Below are 23,238 nucleotides of genomic sequence, written 5' to 3'. Positions count from 1 at the left end.
CAGAGCAGGATGGAGGGAAACAACAGCCTGGGAAAAGTACTGCTTCCCAAGGGGATGTTTATTGTCACTGCATCTGCTTTCCAACTCTAAATCAAATTCCTCTTAGGGAAGCTGTAGGTAAAGGTGAACCTCAGGATGCCCATGTGAAAGGGGAGCCAGAAATTTGATGGGAAGGCAACAGAATGGTAGTGGGGCAGAACGCTTGGCACCGGGAATAACTCCAAGGGCAGAAAGTGTTGTATAAAGTAAGCCTGGAGATGCCTGGGATGAGATTGGGTGACTTAAGGAGGATGTGTGGGTGAGAGCAAGTGAAATGGAGAAAAGAGAGGATGCTGGTCCAGCTGACAAGGCAGAGCTACAAGGGCGGCCTGGTGGGGAAATCTGGCCAGGCCAGAACCCCGGGGGGAGAGAAAGACCCTAAATTGTTTTGAATCCACTCCTGGTCTCAAAGCCAGAGTTCCTGCAGCTACTCTGTACTTCCGCCTGTCTAGCCCCGACAGGCATTTCCGGCATAACTGCTCTCTCCGTGGGTGGCATTTCAGACTTTGGATTTGGGCTGCATGGGTTTCACTTCTGCTCTTTACTTGCCAGCTGTGTGACTTTTAGCAAGTGTCTTAACCATTCTGTACCTTGATTTTCCCTATCTATAAAATGGGAATGATAAGAATAAGTAAGTAAGCTAGTAAGTGGTATGTTAAGGATTTGCTCTCATCACCGGCATCGTGCTCATCCTCTGTCTCTGTGAATTCCCTGGATTGGGAAGAGCCTCTGAAGAAGGAAACCGATTCCAATATTCTTGCCTGGGAAATCCCATGGACAGAGGAGCCTGGTGGTCTATAGTCCAAGGAGTCACAAAAGAGTCAGGTATAACTTAGCAAGTGAAACAACAACAAATCTCTGTTCATGGCAATGAGGAAGGTCAGTTTATCTACTTGTGGGGAATAGATGTCCCATTCCACTCTCATCCCGCATTTCCTGGAACGTACGCTCTCCAAGGCCAAGACAAGTGAAGGCACTACCACTCAAGGGGGAAGAGGAGGGAGATTTGAGGTAAAGAAGGAAGTGGCAGAGCTCATGCCAGAGGCACACACGAAAGGTTTGACTGTCGTTGAGACATTTCCCCCACAGTGGGGCAGAGGAGACATCCCTTAAGTCCTTGCATGAGCCCCAGAAGCAAAGATGAATGACAGCCCTAGAAGAGGAAGGACCCCAGGGGCCCTCCAGGGCTTCAGTAGACCAAGGAGTCGGACAGGGAAGAACAGAAAGAAGGTCTGAGGGGAGAAGGTCTCTCTGCAGACCTGGGAGGGTGGCCATCATGGAAGCCGAAGTCCCGCTGGCTACGGTGGGCTGGATTCACACTGGGAAAAGCAGCTACCGCTGCCTCTCCGCCTTCAGCCAGTCCCGTGGAGGTGAGAACCTGGAGTGGAAAATGATGTGAGCATCTTTCTAGTCTGTTCAGTGATGGAAATCACGACTCTTCTTTCTACAGTGGGGGATGGAAGGCCAGCCCTGGCTTCTTCATAACCCGCCGAGTCCTGGGGGTCTGTCAGGACGCATCTAACGTGTGAAAGTCCTTTGGTTGCAATTGGGGACTGTGTAAATTGAATCAGTGGATTATTATAATGAATTTGACATTTCTGACAGGACTCTGGAGTATATAGGGATGTGTGTGATAACTGCTCAATGATTGACTGATACAGGTTCTTTCTTAAAAACCTCTTCCTGATTATAGCCACTTACCTTTAAATCCCTTAAAACACAAACTTAACCCATCACTGGTTTTGAGGGGAAATAACTAAAAACTACTTCAACACTGATGCTCACAGTGAGACTTTCATGTTCAAATTTTAACTTGGAGCTGTAATTTGCCTGCCCTTTTAATGAGCTATTATTAAAACCAGTGGCTGGCTTAAAGGCTTCCTAAATTAACAGTGAGAAACTTGGCTATTCTAGTTGCATCTGGGGAGAGTTCCAGCAGTGTGGCCCATTCCTGGTTATTGATAACTTGGAATCCTGCTGGGTTGGCCTGCCTTATGCCTACAAAGCAGAGAAGGGGTGAAGACAAGTAATAATGGAGACCTAAAAATACATCATCAGGAATAAATGTGTTGTGAGGAAATTCCAAGCTTTATTAAATGCACTTTTGGTGAAAGAAGCCCTACAGAGAATTTCTTAATAAATTTCAGAGATGGGAGGTGTTTGGTCACTGGAGTAGCCTACATAAGCAATTGTGGTATTTCTGGAATGTCAAAACAGCAGATTGCTGGAGGTGATCACTCAGGCAGTATCACAACTGTTTCTTAGGATAGGCTGAGGTCTAGGACAGTGGTTTCAGGTTGGCTGAGACTCCTGTTCTTGTGTTAAACGATTCTGTGAGGGACATGGACTCCTCAGTTTGGAAAGAGCTTGAGAGTGGAGCCAATCTTCCCACGTGTAAAAATCTGTGGCCGGAAGAGACACTGTCCTGATATTAAACACCTTGGTAACTCGTTCCTAAGTCCAACAACACCCACAGCCAGGAAATACTTCTTGATGTTTAGCCTAAGTCCCTCATGCTTCAGTGTAAGCTCATTTCCTCTCACTCTGTCCAAAACAGAAATAGGGAGCAGCTGCTCGCCATCCATTGGTTCATGCTTCTGAGGATCTTGACTTCATCCATCCCCTAAATCTTCTCTTCTCCAGAATAAATAGTCGAACTCCCAGAAACATTCTCTGAGACTGACCCAAACCACGGTGTCCAATTACTTTCTGAGTGCTTTCTTTAATCCCAACACTGATCCAAGGTACCATCTCGGCCTTTATTCAACCTTGAATAGTGCCCATTAGCTGGGTGATGCAGAGACCGGAAGGTAAACCAAGGCTCCTTCCAATACTAGAAGAAGACTTGCCACCACTTCCAGTTGCCCCAATCCCATGAGCCATGAAATCTAATCCTCAACAACTTTATTGCCATAATAGATGTACTTTTATTCCTAGCTTTGTGCCAGATGTCGCCTTATACATTTCATATAGATCAGTTGGGCTTCCCTGGTGGCTCAGATGGTAAAGAATCCGCCTGCAATGCAGGAGACCTGGGTTTGATCCCTGGGTCAGGAAGATCCCCTGGAGAAGGGCATGGCAACCCATTCCAGTATTCCTGCCTGGAGAATCCCATGGACAGAGGAGCCTAGCGGGCTATAGTCCCTGGGGTCACAAAGAGTTGGACACGATTCTCATGCAACAATTCTGTTGGCTATTTTTATCTTTACTTCACAGATGAAGAAATAACTTCTAAAGATCTCACTACTAATAAGTGGCTGGGATTTGAACATGAGAGTGTAAGATTCAGAGCCTGGACTCTTGCCACAGTGCAGGCTAAGATCCATTTTCTGCTCCAAAGAGTCTCATCAAGACTGGGATGATTGAAATGGCCAGAAAGGAGGACCATAAGAATATCTTCTCTACTGCCCTATTCCTGGAGCTGAGTCCCCTTTCTCACTCATGCTGATCTTCTCTGAGCCCTGGAGAATTTCATTCTTCAGACATGTCATTTAAAACAACGAACTCTGTTATTGCACTTACTACATTTAGTTATAAAGATCTGTATAGTCAAAGCCACAGTTTTTCCAGTAGTCATATACATATGGGAGGCTTGGACTTCGGCTGAGTGCCAAAGAATTGATGCTTTCGAATTGTGGTGCTGGAGAAGACTCTTGAGAGTCCCTTGGACAGCAAGGAAATCCAGCCAATTGATCCTAAATGAAATTAACCCCGAATATTCATTGGAAGGACTGATGCTGAAACTCCAATACTTTGGCCACCTGATGCTGAGTCAGTTCTTTGGAAAAGACCCTAATGCTGGGAAAGATCAAGGGGCAGGAGGAGAAGGGCCAACAGAGGATGAGATGGTTGAATGGCATTGCTGACTCAACAGACATGAGTTTTGACAAACTCTGAGAGATAGTGAAGGACAGGAAACCCTGGCATGCTGCTGTCCATGGGGTCGCAAAGAGTCAGACACAACTTACTGGCTAAAGGACAACAGAAGGTGGAGACTTCAGTTTTGTTTTTATCTTTTCAGTACCTAGCACGGTGCCACTTATTGAGTAGACACTGAAAATGTGTTTGGAATCTCCTTGAATGCATGGATGGATATAACACACACAGATCCATACTTACTAATCACACCAATTCCCAAATCAAAAGTGCTTATATGATGCATATAAGGGTAGAAGCACATGGGTTCCTTTGTATAAATGCCTCTCGTTTACTTCCACCTCCAACTCCGCCCCCTCCACAAAGCTGGTTTGGGAGCATCAAACAGTTGAGAGATAAAGAACTGAATTTCATTTTCCCCAGTAACTCAAGGTGTGACCTTGGACAAGTCACTTGTTTTCTCATCTGAATTATGAGGAGAATGGCCTGGATGGTATTTGAGCCCCCTTTCTGTCCCAAATTCCCATAATTCTATAGCTATTACCTACCTTAATCAGACTTATCTAAATAATCACAAAAAAACACCACTTCATGCTGGAGAAACACAGTCATAATAGACTAAGCAAAACCAAATGCCTTTCAATATCCTGTTGTGAACTATAAAATGTCCCCTAAAATCACATTTTCCCCTTGAAACAGGATGTAAGAAAAACATTTTCCTATTAAATCCTTTTAAAGTGCAAGGGAAAGCATTTACTCTGTGATTTGCCATCCAACTCAATAAAAAGGGGAGGATTCAGCCATGTTAATTACAGAAGATACTGTCAGAAAAGCAAAGGCGGTGGAAATTCAGGTTGGAAACCAAGATGCCACGCCAACAACATGATGTGCAAGTTTTCTGGAAGGAGCTTCCAAGTGTGTATCGAGCAGTTTATTTCTGCCATTACGTGGGGAAAACCAGTAAATGAGTTTTTATGAAGTGATTTATGAAACTCCTGGGGTGGAGGGAGGGAGAGCTGGGAGGAAGTGGCACCACCATACAACCCTGTGGGGGAGAGTGGAGGGAGAGGGCTTGAACTTTGGTATCCTCCGAAACGAGTTAGGCAAAGTGGGACACTTTCCTTAAAAAGTAAAAGTAGCTACAAGATCTCAGAGGAAATCTTGGTACTTGAGATACCCGAAAGTCTCCTGTTAGATTAGAGCCTTTAAGGGCAGAGATTCTGTTTTCCTTATTTCTGTAGTCCCTTGGAGTGTTACAGGAGCAGGGCTAGAAACTGCTCCAGAAATGGAAAAAGAAGAGGTGGATCTCTCTGTTCATCCAGGATGACAGCGAGAGGTGTCTACTCAGCTCATAATCAGCTCTCTTTTCTGTTGGCGTGAAGCCCCTGCTCTGTGTATGTATGCTTAGTCACTCAGTTGTGTCGACTCTTTGTGGCCCCATGGGCTGTAGCCCACCAGGCTCCCCTGTTCATGGGATTTCCCATGGCAAGAATACCAGAGTGGGCTGCTATTTCCTTCTCCAGGGGATCTTTCCTACCCAGGGCTTGAACTCAGGTCTCTTGCATTGTAGGCAGATTCTTTACCATTTGAGCCACCAGGAAGCCCCGTGGTAGGCAGAATAATAGCCCACCAAGGATGTCCAAGCCTTAATCCCTGGAAAGTGTGAGTACTAGGTAAGGCGGAATGGAGGTTGCAGATGGAATTGAGGTTGTTAATCAGCTGGCCTCCAGATACGGAGATTATCTGAGTATTGGGAAGCCCAACATAATCACAAGAGTTCTTAAACGTAGAAGAGGGGGGAGCAGTGCTGGTGTCAAATGATGGGTTGTAAGAAAAGTGATGCAGTTCTCAGAAACCTATTTATCTTGTGTACCTAAAAATTTATAGCTGTTAATTGGCAAACCCACTTCCTCAGCCGCTGGCAACCACTATTCTTTTCTCTCCTTCTATGGGTTTGACTATGTTGTTGTTATTCTTGTTTAATCACTAAGTCATGTCCAGCTCTTTGTGACCCCATGGACTGCAGCACACCAGGCTCCTCTGGCCATAGGATTTTCCAGGCAAGAACAGTGGAGTGGGTAGCAATTTCCTCTTCCAGGGGATCTTTTTGACCAAGAGATTGAGCCTGTGTCTCCTGAATTGGCAGGCAGATTCTTTACCATCTGAGCCACCAGGGAAGCCCTTGATTATTTTAGATACTTCATATAAGTGCAATCATGAAGTATTTATTCTTCTGTGAATGGCCTCTTTCACTTCGGATAATGTCTTCAAGTTTAATCTGTGTTGTTGTATATTGCAGGATTTCCTTCTTTTTTAAGACCGAATAATATTCCACTGTATGTATATATCATGTTCCTTTTTAGAACCCACTCATCTATTAATGGATATTTAGATAGCTTCCATGTCTGAGTGCTTGTGAATAGTGCTGCTATGAACATGGAAGTATAACTATCTCTTTGATATTCCAATTTCAATTCTTCCAGCTAAATATCCAAAATTAGTATTGTTGGCTTATATGGTAGTTCTGTTTCTAATGTTGTGAGAAAACTCCGTATTGTTTTCCATAGTGACGACACCATTCTGCACACCAATCAACAGTGTACAAGGGTTCCAATTTCTCCATCATCCTGACTTCTTTAATAAGGTTCGTTCTTAGGAATAAAAGTTTATTCTTTGAGCTTCCCATACCTAGAATCATGGTCCTTCTTAGAGCCCCTGAGAATAAATATTTTTTGATGAATCTCTTTAGGTCCACATCCTAAAGTGAAAACACACATTCTCCAAGTTCTCTCCTCTTGGCATTGTGAGTTCCACCATGGCATGGCCAGCCTTCCAGGGCTTGTCACTCTAATCCTCCTAATCAGGTCTTTCCTATTAGTTCAGTTCAGTGCTCAGTCATATCCAACTCTTTGTGACCCCATGGACTACAGCGTGCCAGGCTTCCCTGTCCATCACCAACTCCCGGAGCCTACTCAAACTCATGTCCTATTGGTTAGATCTAGGTACAGCCTAACAGGTCCTTCCTCTCTGTCCTTTACCTACTGAAAGGTAACACTGTAATGATTGTAAGTGACAAATGCATCCTATAGACTATTTTTACAAGACATCTGGTAATAGGCTCTATCAGTTAGGATAAGATAATTATGCTACAGTAACAAACAACCACACATCTTCACGGACAACGAGAGCAAAGGTTTACTTCTCACTGCTGGCACACGCTCTTGGTTGGCTGTGCTCTGCGTCCTCTTTACTCAGGGACTCAGGCTCATGACCCAGCAGTATGTCACAGATTGCCACGACGGAGGGAGAAGAGAGAACAGTGTATCACATGCTAACTCTTAAATTTGCTGCCCAGAACCAACACATGTCACTTTTCAAAGCTAAAAGGAATTACCCAATCATGTTAATCATCAATAGGCCAAGGAGTTATAATCCTCCCCTCGGAGGGACCAAGACTATGACTGAACAATAAAACAGATGGTTTCCAGTTACTGTTTATATTTTAATAGTAACTGCGGCAAGTCTATGATTTCATGGACACAGAAAACTGGTTTCTCTGTACGGCCTTGTAGGGATTTATACTTCCAGGCATTGAGCTCCCTCCATATAGCAGTAATGCCTGCTTACTAGGGTGGTAGGGCAATGAAACCAACATCTCTATAAAGGATGCAAGAATGACAAAGCCTCAGTGGCTGACAGCAAGTCTACTTTCTCACTCACAGCACAGTTCTGTCATGACTTGGGTATCTGGACGGGCCAGATTACCCTCTTTTTGGCAGAGGCTGCATTTAATGACTTTTATGAGAGTCCCAAATGATTCTATCCTAATTGTATGGAGGGTGCTGTTACAGGGAACTATTGATTATCTTCAAGAACTTCAATATGCCTCACTGTTTTTCAAGAGAAGAGAGCCTAGTCTAATGAATGAAGCAATGTTACAAATGAAACATAATTTAGGTACCACTTCACACTCAGCAGTTTGTAATACACTTCCACTATGCTTCTGTTCTTCCTTTTTATTCACATCTCCTCTTGGCTTTAGGAGGTTTCGAATAGTTATTAAGTCCATGGTCAACTGAAGTGACCTTGCTCTTTGAGGTTAGAGGAGTAAAACAAGATAATAAAAATGCAACATCTTTCATCCCATGGCCTGTGGGATACAAAAGATCTTTGTAACTTTTCTAGGAATTTGATGTGCTTGTGGTCACTTGTGGCTTTAGAGTCTGATGTTTTGAGCTCACTTGGGTCTCATCTCCATAATCTCCTTTGCTCTTTGCAGATACGGACAAAAAAACTTAGACTTTTCTCCAGAACTTTTAACCAAAAAAACCCGACTCCAAAACACTACTCACTGAAGGCTTGTAGTTCGGCCCCCTCCCACTCAAAAACCCTATGCAATGGGCTACTCTCTCCTCTCCTGGCCCTTGCCTGGGTTCTGGTTCCTCCCTCTTACTCTTAATTCAATCCCGTTCACTTTCTTACGCAGAGTGCTTTAACTCTTCTTTGCTTCTACTCTACCCCAGGCTTACCTTCACAGAAGCCAGAGACTCAATGTCTCGATAAAACAAGGGGCTGTTTCTGCAAGATGGAATCATTGGTAGAGATTTTGTAATTTCTTTCTCAATTTCTCTCCCTTACTCTGTTGGCAGAAGAAAGCCGTATGAAAATTTATTTTCATCATACAGGAGGGCTGCAGTGGCTGCAGTTTGGGTTTCAAATACTATTTTCCCTCTTCCTTTCAGGTACTTATGGACTTTCTTGACATCTATTTGTGATAAACTTACTTAACACAGAGGGCCTTAAACTTTTGGTCTCAGCAATCCTTCACACTCTTAAAAAATTACTAAGGGCTCAAAAACTACTTGTGTCAATGTGGGTTTTAGCTATAGATACCTACCATATTAGAAATGAAAACAAAACTTTCAAATGTTCATTCAGTTAAAAACAAAGAATGCATACATCTTAACACAAGTGACATTTTTTTTGTGTGTGAACCACATTACCAAAACAACTTAGTGAGAATTGTTTTAGATTTTTGCAAATCTCTTTTAAAGTTTGACTTAATAGAATACAGCTGTTCTGCACAGTGTTTTGTAACATCACAAGCCACCCAGCCCCTAGGAAACCCAACTGTGCACAGTTCATGCAAGAATAAGAACTAAAAGACAAATAATGTCTTGGTATGAAAATAATTTTTATTTTGCCTACCACTATGACAACCACATTTTAATACATATTCCAGTTGTGCATCCTCTCAAAAAGAAAACAAATTATGAAACCAAAGAGACCTTGAATTAAATCTGAACCTTGAACCAAACTGTAGAAAGAACTCATTGGCTAAAGTGCAGTCAACTTAAAAAAGCATACATGAGGATGAACAGAATCCAGCCAAACTCTTCCATCTTTGTCTCCAACTCATAAATTCCTACTCATTCTTCAAATCTGCTTTCTCTATAGAGTGATGCCTTCTCCATAGAGCTTTCCCCACTGTAATTAGTAACAAGAATGATAGAAATAATGTTATCATTAATAAAGGTAACTAGCTGTCATTGGTCTCAAGGAGTCAGTTCAGTCACTCAGTCCTGTCCGACTCTTTGTGACCCCATGAACTGCAGCACACCAGGCCTCCCTGTTGATCACCAACTCCCGGAGTTTACTCAAACTCATGTCCATTGAGTTGGTGATGCCATCTAACCATCTCATCCTCTGTCGTCCCCTTCTCCTCTCACCTTCAATCTTTCCCAGCATCAGGGTCTTTTCCAATGAGTCAGCTCTTCGCATCAGGTGGCCAAAGTATTGGAGTTTCAGCTTCAGCATCAGTCCTTCCAATGAACATCCAGGACTGATTTCCTTTAAGATGGACTGGTTGGATCTCCTTGCAGTCCAAGGGACTCTCAAGAGTCTTCTCCAAAACCACAGTTCAAAAGCATCAATTCTTCAGCGCTCAGCTTTCTTTATTGTCCAGCTCTCACATCTACACATGACTACTGGAAAAACCATAGCCTTGACTAGACGGACCTTTGTTGGCAAAGTAATGTCTCTGCTTTTTAATATGCTGTCTGGGTTGGTCATAACTTTTCTTCCAAGGAGTTAGCGCCTTTTTATTTCAAGCAATGCCAAAACACTGCACGTGTTATCTTGCTTAACTTTCATTCTAACACTGAGGAAGGTGCTGGCTTCACTTTACAGATCAGGTGGGTGAAGACTGGAAAAGAAAGGCCTCTAGTTCTGTGCCCTGCACACTTGATCTGCCTTACCACTTACTGCACCCAGATGGTCACCATCCCTGTGCTTCGGTCCCGCACAAGGTGGGTCGATGAGGTCTGGGTCAGGCTGGGTCGCCTCCTGTCCCCCGGCAACCCGCGCGGCCGGGCTCAGGCAATGCCCGGAGCCACGAGAAAGGATCTAGCTTCCCGATCCCTTAGTTCCCGGGGCCTACAAGCCGCAAGCGGGCTCGGGGAGCTCGGGACTCCGGGACCTTTCCTCGCGCAGCCAAGCCCGCCGAGGTTTGCCGGGAGGAAAAAGTGGCGCTGGTAGGAGCGTAGCCGAGGGAACCGGTCCACGCCCGCGGCGGGAGGCCGGAACCTTTCTCCTCTCTCCGCGGCAGTCCCGCGCGAGGCGGAACTGTTTTTCTCGCATCGCTGTTGTCGGGCGGAGGGGTGAGGACACCGGAACGGTCCTCCAGCCGCCGGGTCGTCGCGCCGCGGTCGCCGGCTGCTGACGTGGGCCGGCCTGGTGGGGCAAGAGTGGGTGCGGGTCGCCATGGCGGTGGACATCACACTGCTCTTCAGGGCCAGCGTCAAGACCGTGAAGACGCGCAACAAAGCACTGGGAGTGGCAGTGGGCGGCGGGGTGGAGGGCAGCCGCGACGAGCTGTTTCGACGGAGCCCCAGGCCCAAGGGCGACTTCTCTAGCCGAGCGCGCGAAGTGGTGAGCTGGTTGCTATGGAAACGGCGGGCTGGAGAGCGGGGGGCGCGGACCCCAAACTGCACTGTCTGTGTCCGGCAGAGCAGTGTGTCAAAGAAGAGCCTGGGGAAGGTGGTATGAAGAGGGGAGCGGGAGAGCTGGTCCCGGAGAGCTGACGGCTGTCTTGGGAAACGAACAGTCTTGGGTCTTCCCTGGTGCTCAGACGGTAAAGCGTCTGCCTTCAATGCGGGAATACCCAGGTTCGATCCCAGGGTTGGGAAGATCCCCTGGAGAAAGGAAAATGGCAACCCACTCCAGTACTCTTGCCTGGAAAATTCCATGGACGGAGGAGCGAGCCTGGTAGGCTACAGTCCATGGACTCATAAAGAGCGAACTTCACTTCACTTTAGGTCGAAGAATGGGGACGCATGTTGGGAACTCGAAACTCTGTCAAGTTCATGGGCTGCTTCGTGAGGTAGCGATTTCGCTGTCACTCTGCAGACCTGAACGCCGGCGAGGCTTCCCCATAGTCCTCTGCTTTCCGGTCGCAGCACTGGCCGCGGTGTATTACTTCTTTGGTTTAGTCGTCTCATCGCCTTCCCCTTCCTTGCCCCGCTTCGAGATCGCGTTCAACTGATCGCTCACTTCCCCGTTGCTTCTCGCAATAGATCAGGACTCAGGCTAGGAACGGCTAGTTTGTAGGGTGGTCTTTCACAAGCATGCTCTGTTCCAGTCATCTAAACTCCTTTCTGTCCCCTGAACACAGCCGACTTCCGTTCTGGAGAGCCGTGACCTCCCCCGTAAGGGCAGGAACAGTGTTGACTTCACCGCAGAATCCCCAAAGCCTGACTCGTAACATTGCTTAGTAAATGTTTGTTGAAGGAATCAATGAACAAATGGTTGTCTGTCTTGCTCGCTACACTGGAAACTCTGTAAGGGGAGAGAGAAAGTTTGCCAGGTTCACTTTTGTATCCTTGCCACCAAGGATAGATCTCGTTTTTGTGGAGCTTGAAGCTTATACAGTTCTGTCTGTCCTCTTTAAGAAATAAAAATCCTAAATCACAATAAAAGGTTCAGAGCTTTGGGAGGTGCACGGGAGGGGCCCTGAGGCTTAAACTTCATGGTAAATCCACTTCTGTTTGATACACAGTGCATGCAGTGTCTGGTGCTTTGTAGACAGTCACATTTTTCAATGAATATATGTATGCATGAATTAGGGAGTAGCAGTGTGCAAAGGATATTCAAGCCTTGGAAGGAAAGTTGGTTCAGATGTATATATTCAGTACATCAGAAAGCATCTATTGAGTGCCTACTTTCTGACCACCATTGTGTTAGAATAATGTGATTTAAAAGGAATGGCGGGCAGACATATTACCAAAAGAAATGTCATAAAGCCTTGTAGATGTCATGTGGGACACAAAAGAGAGTGTGTTCAGTTAAACCTCAGGGCCAAGAGAGGCTTTACTGAGGAGATGATGTCTGAAACAAATCTTGTAGGAAGAGTTGTTGGTTCCAGTGCAGACAGGGTGGAGAAGGGCCTCTGAGGCTAAGAGCACAGTGTGCACAAAGGTGTGAAGCTAGGTAACGTTATGCTCAACTTATTTATACTCAATATGTGTCTACTGGTTGAATTACAGATTAGTAATGGCATTTCAGATTCTGGGAGGAGGAATTTTTCTTAGCTGAACAACTCCAAACAGGGATAATTATGGCTCTTGGCAATGTGAGCTTGACTCATTTGGACAGTGGGGTTAATGGGGATCTTGGGAGTAGAAACTGGGTCTTAAATTTAGAAGAACTGGATTCCAGTCTGCTACTTAGAAGTGGGTGACTTGAGCAAGTCTTGCTATCTGTGTCTCACATCCCCTTTCTATAAAATGGGCATGATAATACCCTACTTAACTGGTAAGCTAATTATTAGGATCTTATGAGACCTTGTACATATCGTAAAGAGCTATAATGATTATTATTGTTCCTCTTCACCCCCACCTTGATTCCAGGTAGGCCATTTAGACATATTTTCATCAGTGTCATGAAACTTTATTCCTTACACCACTTACCTCACTTGTACTTTCATTCTTTCTTGCAAAGGGAAACCAAGTCAATTCATAAAGGAATCTGAAAATCCTGTGCAGGTACTAATAGCACCACTAGAGGAGACAGCAGCTTTCCTCTGTCGAGGTGAAACTATCCGCGATAGCAGATGTGTGGCAAGTGGGCAGCTCTTCCTCTCTCTCCCCTCTCTGGGACCGTGAAAGCTGGTGTTAATTTCCCAGCAGATCCCTGTTGCTCAGAATCCCGTGCAACACTGCCCCAGGCAGCTATTACCAGTTGTGGATCTGATATTCAAGTTGAAATTTACTGACATCCTATCTAATATATATTAATAGTAAAAATAGAATCTGTATGCCTAAAGCAGAACCATGGACTTTTTTTCTTTTTAGTACTTAAAGGGACCTGAAGTTTGTGTTGTTCAGGCTTCTCATTTTGTAGATGGGCAAACTAATATTCACGTAAGTAAAATGCCTTGCCTTGCCCAGAGTAATAATTAATGAGGTCAAAGGGCAGAGCCAGAGGAAGAAGCCAGGTCCTTTGACCCCAGTTGAATGTTGTTTATTTCCCATCCCACACATACATTTCCACTCTTAATTTTAAACCAAAAATTCCTTAGTTGAGTTTCTTCTTCCTGAATTAATACTGAATTCATAACTGGATACTGACTAAGATTTGGAGCAGAAAGACCTGAATTTGAACGCCTTTTATTTACTGCAAGACCTTGGGAAAGTTATTTAACCTCAATTTCCTCACTTCTAAAATAGAGTGAGTCATAGCAACTTGATAAGGTGGTTATGCATGTGAAATGAGAAAATGTGTGCAAGTGCTTGCATGAGTGTGAATTGTTCTGGTTGCAAGTAAGGGTAACCTCTTGTAAACTACCTGGAGGAGGAAATGGCAACCCACTCCAGTACTCTTGCCTGGAAAATCCCATGGACAGAGGAACCTGGTGGGCTACAGTCCATGGGGTTTCAAAGAGTCAGACATGACTGAGCAACGGAGCACCTGGCACTGTGTAAACTAACCTGAGGAAAATAGGAATGTTTTGGCTCGTATACCTGGGAGACACAGGAAGGAGCTTCTTTCTTTAGCTCTTACCTGTAAAACTCCAGAAAGGGGCTCTAGTTGGTTCTGCTTGGGTCCTGAGCCCTCGTTAGGAAGTCGTTCAGTCGTGTCTGACTCTTTGTGACCCCATGGACTGTAGGCCACCAGGCTTCTCTGTCCATGGGATTCTCCAAGCAAGAATACTGGAGTAGGTTGCCATTTACTCTCCAGGGGATTTTGCCAACCCAGGGACTGAACCCAGGTCTCCTGCATCGCAGGCAGATTCTTTAGCATCTTAGCCATCAGGGAGCCCTCCTTATGGCTTGGCCAGTAGATGGGTTGAATGCTGTTATGGCTGCCCCACCAGAATCTTGGAAAAGGGAGTACTGTGTCTAAAAATCAGGGAGTAAGGGATACTGGGCAGGCAAAACCAACGCAGATGTTCTTTCTAGTCCCTAGCACAGTGTCTGACCTGCTTTCACGTTACCTGCCTGGTCTTCAGCTCCATGGGGAAGAGAAAAACTAGAATTGTGGGAGTTTGTATTGACAGGCTTCATGCGGGAATGTATCTGGAGGTGCCTCCTAGGGAGCAGCTCTTTCATTCTCTTATTTATAAAAGTTACAGAGGCCAGGGGAAGCAACATGCAGTAAACCAAGACGCCCCTAAGCAGCCAAACTGAGTGTGCACGAACAGCGGGAGCCAGCCTGCGGGACGTCAGAAGACCTGTGTCCTGGCCCACGTTCAGCCACGAGGGGCTTTCTGCGCCTCAGTGTCCACCTTGGTAAAACGGAAAGCTTAGGCTATGACTGTAGCAATTTCTTATAAAGCAGAGATAACTGTATTTACACCTAAGATAAACAGTGGCTCTGAGTATTTGTTGGGAATTCTGTTCTCAGATTAGGCATGCCGGTGAGTTTTTCTTTATTATACATTGCTTTTGTGAAAGCCAAGTGTCATTTATTTTTTATTTTTATCTTGAGTTCCTGACTTCAAGTCAGGCTTTTTACAGCAGCCCAAAGGCAAATGGTTTGTTCCCTGCTACCGTCCCAAGCGCCCTTCCTCTCACTCTGCTCCAGCTGCTCTGGCCTCCTTGCTCTCCTCACACCCTCCAGGCACATCCCCACCTCAGGACCTTTGTGCGTGTTCCCTTGACCTGGAGCAGTTCTCTCCTTGGTGCCACGTGGTTTGGTCTTTAGGCCTCTGCTCGTGTGTTGCCTCAGTGACCCCTTCCTCCACTGCCCTGAGTGAAGTAGCATCCTTTTTCTCTTTACTCTGCTTTGTTCCTGTTATCTAACATACTGTGTATCCATCGACCTGTTTATCCACTGGAACATATACTTCATGAAAACAAAGACTCCTTAGGTTTTAGAGCAGTGCAGGATAGGTTCTCAGTAAATGTTTCTTGAATTAATTAATGAATGTTACATATTATTTTGTCACTTGCTTTGAATTTTGGAGCTGGTTGATCTCTGTCTAAGGCGCCTTCCAATTCCAGAAAATGTGTGAGCCTGACCTGACTCCTTAGTATGATATAGCATGTATGTACATTTAGGGGCTTCCCTGGTGGCTCAGATGGTAAGGAATCTGCCTGCAATGCAGGAGACTCGGGTTCTGTCTCTGGGTTGGGAAGCCCTGAAGGAGGAAATGGCAACCCACTCCAGTATTCCTACCTGGGAAGTACCGTGGACAGAGAAGCCTGGTGGGCCACAGTCCGTGGGGTTGCAGAGTCGGCTATGACTGAGTGACCGACAGGCACGCACGTACACTTAATCCAGTGTCTGGAGTAAACATTGAATAAATGGTAGCTTTTATTATTAAGATTTAGTTCCTGCCTGAAGGAGTTTATAGTCAAATGGAGAAGCGGACACGTACATACCACAGCAACTCAAGTAGAAGTGACAGCTGTGACATGAAACACTGATGCTCCAGGTCCTTCTCCTTTTTCTTCTGAGATTAGTGTTGACTTTGTCTGCCAGTCTTTGGGGCCATAAGTGAAGCTGGGAACAGGATTATTATCCAGAGTAGCTGGATGTAGACTTTATTCAAGGATTGAGTATAGTCCTTCTTAAACAGAGTGTCAGTTGAGGAGAGCATGGTTCAAAGAAGCAGTATCAGGCAGCAGGTCTGCGGTCAGTGAGAAGCTTGAGATAGGGCCTCACAGGACACGAGTAGATCAGGAGACAAGTATAGATTTAGGAGGCAGGCTCCAAACAACATAATCTGTTAGATCATATAGATTTTTAAAAACTTAATGCAGAATTCCTTTGCAACTGATATAAAGAGCTGTTTTGTCTAAGGCTGTGATGAGAGGGCTAGGAACAGTGAAGTTAATGAGTCAGCTTGCCTCTCCACCATTCCCCCTTCTCCTTGAGGATCCCCTTTGGACCCACCTGTAGGGCTCAGAGAGACACAATCTCACTGTGTTAATGTTCTTCAGGGCCTCTTTTAACTTCATGATGCTGTGTTTTTACAGATATTAATAACCAAGTGTATACTATAAATGGAACTCAGTGCTAGAGACTTTTCATGATATAAATAGTGAGCCCTTTGTGGGGACTGCATTTATGAATTTTTCCAGTGCTTATGAAGACTGTAGTTTTTGCAATTACACTTAGTCAATACTAATTGGTTTATTCCATCTCCTGTAATCACTGGACTCCTGATATGTGTCAGTCATTGTGAGGATATTAAAAAATTATGAGAACTAGCCCTGGCTTTTAGAAAATACAGATGAAGGGTAACTAAAGCTCCTTGAGGGAGAATCAGTGGAAAAACAAACTGGACTTTGAAGGACAAGAACCGTCCTACCAGGCAAAGAAGGGGGTTAAATCGCCTTCCTGGCAGAGGGGGGACTGTGAGTGAGGACACTGGTATTTAGGAGCAGGGTGACTAGGGGAGCAGGGGCAATGTGCGGCTGGAGCCCTTTCCTGGAGGGGCCTGGGAGAGGGCTGGGGAGGCAGGAGAAGAGGCGGTGTTGGATTAGGTTAGAGCAGAGGTCAGCCAGCTTTGGGGCACAGGCCACATCCAGCCACAGCCAGTTTTTATAAATGAGGTTTCAGTGGAATGCGGTCATATTCATTTTAGGTTATGGATGCTTTTGTGCTATAGTGACAGATAGAACGTTGGCCAGACCTTGAGCAACAGCATAGTCAGCAGTGCTGAGGAATTTGGACTATATGCTCTAAACTATGTGAGCAGAGGCAGGAAAGTTCATATTTGTATTTTAAGATGATCAGCAATATTGCAGATGGGTTTGGAGTGTTAACACAACTGACATAGAAAAGCTCATTAGGAGGCTATTGTCATGATCCAGGTGAGAGCTGATGAGCTAGTGGATAGAGTAATGATGATGAAGGAGATATCTAGGAAGTAGATCTTTTAAAAATGTAGCAGTTGATGGGGTTAGAAAGAAGAGGTAAAACAATTCCCAGCTTTCTAGTTGGAAAGTTTCATGGTGATAGATACCACGTTTTCTTCAAAGTTAGAGTAGGATGCCAGTTACTCATAGCTTTGCTTTCTTAGTTCTAAACAGTGGAGAATAGATCCACGGAGCCCAGTGGACTTTGAAGTTTTATTGAGACAACAGTGAAAGCGTTAGTCGCTCACTCATGTTCGACTCTTTGTGACCCCATGGACTATAGCCCACCAGGCTTCTCTGTCCATGGAATTTTCCAGGCCAGAGTACTGGAGTGGGCTGCCATTCCCTTCTCCAGGGGATCTTCCCAACCGAGGTTTGAACCCAGGTCCCCCGCATTGCAGGCAGATTCTTTACCACTGAGCCACCAGGGAAGCCCATTGAAACAACGGGTGGTGGGTGACTCCCCAGTGGCATTGCTTCTTGGAAAAGCTGGGTTGGAGAGCATAGCTGGAGCCCAGTGGGGTCCTCTAGTTGTGTCATACTTAGAACTTGGAGATGGTTGAATCTTTAAAATAGACACCTAGTACGTCTGCCCAGCCATTACCTCACAAATCCAGCGAACACTGGGCTGTGCCTCATTACGGTGGCAGACACAAGGCAAGTCCACAGCACCAGACTGTAGATGGGGCTATACAGCAGGGCCCATTAGGGCTTCCCTTGTGGCTCAGCTGCTGAAGAATCCACCTGCGATGCGGGAGACCTGGGTTCCATCCCTGGGTTGGGAAGATCCCCTGGAGAAGGGAAAGGCTACTCTCTCCAGTATTCTGGCCTGGAAAATTCCATGGACTGTATAGTCCATGGGGTCACAAAGAGTCAGACATGACTGAGCGACTTTTACATTTAGACTCCAGGTTCTTATAGAGACTTGTTCTCAATTGTGCTTTCTTTATTCTTGAAAGAAATTCATCTTTGTGGTAATGATTGTGTCACTTATGTATTCTACATACATATTGTAGAAGTTTGGTTCTCGGGGTAGTCGTCAGTTAACTTTCTTCTTTATTCCAAGAAAAATCTGGAAAGGGTCAGAGTTCCCTCTTTTCTCAGTGTCTTCGGCAGGTAGACAGTTCAGTGTATCACCTGATAGGATAGGGCTGCCCAAACAGGTCCTCTCAGGGTGACCTTTGGAATGAATTCTTCCTTCCGGAGTCTGATTCTGTCTTGCAGACTTGAGAACCAGATTTATCAACATACCAAGGACAGCACCATTTTCAGGGCAGGTATCAACTGAGCTCACATCAGCTTGTGTACTAGACAGAATACCAGATTGTTCATTTACTTTGAGTGCTATAACTAATACTCAGAAGGATCCAAATTTTGGAAAGTCAATTATTTTTGAGCTTCTGTAGGTCCAGAACTCTGTTGAGGGCTTTACATACCTGATCTCAATTATTTTTTCTCTGTTTAGAGGGATAGAAGTATAATATCATTAATTGATTTTATAATATTGATTGTATTATGAATAACATGATTCTGGAAATCATACGAATTTGATGTTTGAGGTTTCTTGTTCCGTGGAAATCTTTATGGGCTCCCTCTGGTGGGCAAAGTATCAGTGACGTTTACAGTGGTTAATTATGTCTTGTGTTATGAAAAACTTACTGTGTTTTAAACATATTAACTTTAAAATTGATGTAAGAAGAGGTCCCTTCTGAACCCTCTAAAAGAAAGTGAATAAACCAGAGAAGTGAAAGTATAATGCGTTGAATGGATTCATATAACTCAGATATGAAAATCTTGCCGCACACTTTTAATTTTAAACTCAGTAGTACTTTTTTCTTCCAGACTTTCAGGTTCTCAGAGTCTATAAATACTAGAATCTGCCCTCTACTTGTCACAGTCTAACATACGCCTATTTGTTAAAACTTTCTTACAGAGCTCGTAAGCTATATTTAACCAAGAGAAGTGAGCCTTTTCATTTCATAATATTGTACACATTCCTGTTCACTTTTTTGGACACATGATAAGAAAATCCTGGTTAAAATCAACGATTGCTTTTTATAGCCTAAGTAGAAATGACAGGTTGCTGCATATCTTGACTGGGAGAAATTGAGAAAGGAATTAAAAAGCATAAGTTTTAAGTTATAAATACTTTCAGACTTTGCCAATAATTAATTATCTGATCTTGGAGAACTCAGCTAACCTCTATTTTTAGTTTTTTGTTTGCTTTTTCCCCCCACTTTACTTGTTTGTTTAATGAGGAACTTTCACTAGATTTCCAATAAGGATCTTTCCGTGATCAGTACTCTTCTTTCTGAAAGTCCCAGAATGTATTTTTAAGTACTTTTACAATAGTAACTGCCCAGCACCTTGTGATATTCCTCCCTGACTTTCTGTGTACTTCGAATTTTTCACCTAGATAAAAAGAAAAAAATTCGTTTTTCAGAGTTCTCATTTGGTATGTTTCCACAAATGTATTTGATTTAGTAGTGATTATGTACTCTTGTAATGGGTTTTATTAGCGGGGCATGTTTTTGAAGTTGATTGATTTTGAAATCTAACTATAAAAATAGTAAATGCTCATTGAACAAATAGAAAAGAAAGTGAAGTTCACATATACTACTTATGGCCAGAAATAACTACTGTTTTAATTTTGGTATATATTTTTTTCAGACATTTTTCTTATTTAAAAAAAAACAACAGAAGTTTTCTACAATGCTGTTTTCTAGCCCCACTCTCTTTTTTTTTGTCTTATCTTGCCTTAATTTTTCTGTGTCAATACATATTGTTCTTGCTGCCAATTGAGTTGGCTGCATAACCATTAAAAATAACACTATAGAATAAAAATCTCTTTCATAAAAAAATAGTTATATTCCATAACTTATTTACCTGAACCTCTGTTGAAAGCTATTTAGGCTGCTTTTAGTTTCTCACTATTTTAAACAAATAGTACATTTTTACCAAATTTGTTTCAAATTTATAAACTCTGAAGAGGAAAGGCAAAATGTATATCATTTCACTTGTTTTCTGTTTAATCTTTTTTCAGATGTAAAGAATCGGATGCCCTAATATGATAAAAAGAAAATTATCCCTAATTTGGGGGGAAATGTTAAATGTATTAGAACTTATTTCAGTGCTGGGATTGGGGGGAATAGAAAAGGGGTAGGGGTAGGTAGGTGATGATGAGGAGCAGGCTAATCAGGACAACGTTGACATGGGACCAGAGCCTTGAAGGGCAAGTAAAACTGGTAGGTGGTGAGCATGAGTGTGGTGCACTTCTGTGACAGCAAGGACCCTGGATAACTGGGCCAGTCAACTGCTTCTCGGTTGGCAGCGTGAAACAAACCTGGGGAGGTGCTTTATGGCCTACAGACTACAGGACGCCTCCTGAGTCTTTATACAGAATAAATGTACAAAATCAGTGGCCATCCAAATCTAAAGACCACTTAAAATCTAGTGAAATCATTTATGGTAGTAACAAAAAGCATGTCTAGAAATCATCTTAATAAGCAATGTAAACGCCCCATTTGAAGAAAACTTCAGTTTTGTAGAGACAGAAAACTTGAATAAATAGAAACACACACTGTGTATGTGGAAGGGAGGAAGTGCTGTAAAGACAGCAGTTATTCCTAAATTAATCTGCAGATTTAGTGCAGTTTTAACCTAAATTCCAACAGAAAGTCATTCTGAAATTTGTCTAGAAAGTTGTTTTGAAATTCACCTATGAAAGAAGATGTGTAAATAGCTAATTAATTTTTGAGGAAGAGTGGAAGTGTTGGGGTGGGTGTACTAGCCTTACGAAATATTAAAACATTTTACAGCCAAAACCGAATGTATACATATATAGATCATATATGATTTATTTGTGTGTGATAAAAAGGTTCATTCAGTGACTTGGGGATAATTGGTTAGCACTTTGGGAAAAAGGCTTTTTTCTTTTTTAGGTCCGTATCTTTTACTGTGCACACATTAAATTTCTAGGTGGACTGAAGATTTACTTGTAAAAGCCAAACTGAAGAAAATGAAAATTAACCTATCTTTTAAAAGTGGGAGGTCTTTCTGAGTTTAAAAATTCATAGCTGGACTTGATAATGGCATTGATTTTGATGATGGCAGCTCTCACAAGACCTTTACACTGAGACACCATAGCATTATTCCCAAGTATAAGAAATTATTAGGTAAATATGGCATACTGAAGAGTTTGTCATGGCATGAGAAGAAATGCTCATATTTAAAAGTTACTACCAAAACCACATACAATTAAAACTGTATATACCAAATCAAAAAACTTTAGGCATGGAAATATTGATTAGAAGAGAATACGCTAAAATGTTAACAATGGCTATTTCTGGCTAATGAGATGATGAGTGATTAATTTCTCTGTTTCTATCTTTCTGAATTTCTTTAATGAGCACATATTACTCCTGAAATGAGAAACAGAACAAGTAAACCTCCAGGCCGATGAGTTTTTATTTTCTGTGAAAGGCAATGGAAAAGAATTAATATCTTTTGATTGGAAAAATGTCATGAATAAGCAGTATCTAATTATATATTAAATGCACAACGGAGAGGGCCCCTGTTTAAAGGAAGTCTGTGGTAAATCTTTTGTAAAGGGAGTAATTTTCCTGTAACTCAGCTGGATTTTCAGTTGAGACTTTCTTAACCTGTACAAGAAAATCATCCACAAATGTTTCATTGATGTCTTAGCTTTCTGGTTGTCATTCTAAAAAATAATAAACTGATAATAATAGCTACCACTTGTTGAGCACCTATTCTAGCTGGCACTCTGCTAAGAGCTTTATCATTTGGTTGGCTATCCTTGCAAGTTAGGTTCCTTTACTCATAAAGAAACCAAGGTTCAGGAGGTTAAGTCCCTGCCCAGGCTGGTGTCACCTTGATGGGCTTGCGCCCTGTTCCTGCCACCTCTCCACACACACACCTCTCAATACAGGACTGTGTGTGCATGTGAGTGCTGTCCCGGGACTTTGGAGCTGGGCTGCACTTGGCATTGCACTGGTCGGGTCTCTGGTGGTTTTCTCTTAGCATGTTGTCATATCATCTGCTGTCTTTGGGAGCATGTTTTGCTATATAAATCACAGGTATTTGAAAGTGCCTGACTAGCTTTTGGGGAAATACAGCTGCCTCCAAAGCAAGCTCTTTTTTAGTCAACAGTTGCTAGTAACTGTGTATTTCTTAGAGGCAGTGTTGAGGTCTGTTTGGGGCAAAGGGGAAAAGGGTTGTGGTTTTAGTTAGTGAAATCATTGAGAAGGAAGGAGACCCAATTTATACATTATATATACATCTGAGAAAGTATCATTCCCTTTTCTGTTGTTGGGACAGTCATTTGTTATTTATTTGTTTATTCACCAGTGAGTCCCACGGAGGACTCAAGCTGAGATGACTTTCCAGAAGCGTTGCGGTGAGGCAAGGGCCCAGGCCTTTGGGACCACTGGTCAGTCGGCGGATGAGGGCTTCCCCAGAGAGACGGCTTCCCCAGGGAGTGGTAGCTTCATTCTGCTGAGAACAGTGCCTTGAGAGAGACTCAGCTGTGAGGCACCAACAAGCAGTTTTTCTGGAGGTTGGGGAATGAGGGCCTTCATCCTGAAGGCACGGCTCTGCCACACTACTGTTTTAGAGTTGTGAGGACTGAATGAGGTATTTCATGGAAAACTGCCAGCATTGCATCTGATACGTTAGAGATGCTCATTAAATGGCATCTCCTCTGTTATCAGCTTATATCTATTGAATCTGCCCATAAACAAGGAAGGTACGTAGTTTGCTGTTTGGACTCAGAAGACGAATGAGACTTTTGTTTTGCTCATTAATATGCTAACAGTCTAGAAGAAGGCGTTCATTCACTCAGCAGATATTTATCGAGCACGTGCTGTAAGGCCGTGCACTGTCTTTGATCCTGGGGATGTGTGGGTGCTTAGTCATGTCTGACTCTGCAGCTCTGTGGAAT

The 23,238-nt window shown here is 43.6% G+C and overlaps 1 protein-coding gene and 1 long non-coding RNA gene across 3 annotated transcripts in view; one reads left to right on the top strand and one right to left on the bottom strand.

Annotated features, from left to right (window-relative positions):
• Positions 1 to 879: 879 nt before the first annotated feature.
• On the bottom strand, positions 880 to 10,585 carry LOC110138409 (uncharacterized). The gene is made up of 3 exons (XR_002314198.2): positions 9,645 to 10,585; positions 8,445 to 8,554; positions 880 to 1,417 (listed from the first exon to the last, which is right to left on the bottom strand). It is a non-coding gene; the product is annotated as an uncharacterized lncRNA (long non-coding RNA).
• Positions 10,586 to 10,604: 19 nt separating this feature from the next.
• STX18 (syntaxin 18) overlaps positions 10,605 to 23,238 on the top strand; it is a 107,485-nt gene continuing 94,851 nt past the window's right edge. The window contains exon 1 of one of the 2 annotated variants that reach the window (XM_070458127.1): positions 10,605 to 10,845. In XM_070458127.1, coding sequence (XP_070314228.1) covers positions 10,678 to 10,845 — 168 coding nt within the window. In that variant the 5' untranslated portion in view covers positions 10,605 to 10,677. Of the gene's footprint in view, positions 10,846 to 14,566; positions 14,703 to 23,238 lie in introns of those variants that run through there. The other variant, XM_070458126.1, reaches the window with a different exon arrangement.

This window comes from Odocoileus virginianus, chromosome 29 (genome assembly GCF_023699985.2).
Source record: "Odocoileus virginianus isolate 20LAN1187 ecotype Illinois chromosome 29, Ovbor_1.2, whole genome shotgun sequence".
Classification (NCBI taxonomy): domain Eukaryota; kingdom Metazoa; phylum Chordata; class Mammalia; order Artiodactyla; family Cervidae; genus Odocoileus; species Odocoileus virginianus.
The sequence above is the reverse complement of the archived record's forward strand: the minus strand, read 5'-3'. Positions and strand labels throughout refer to the sequence as shown.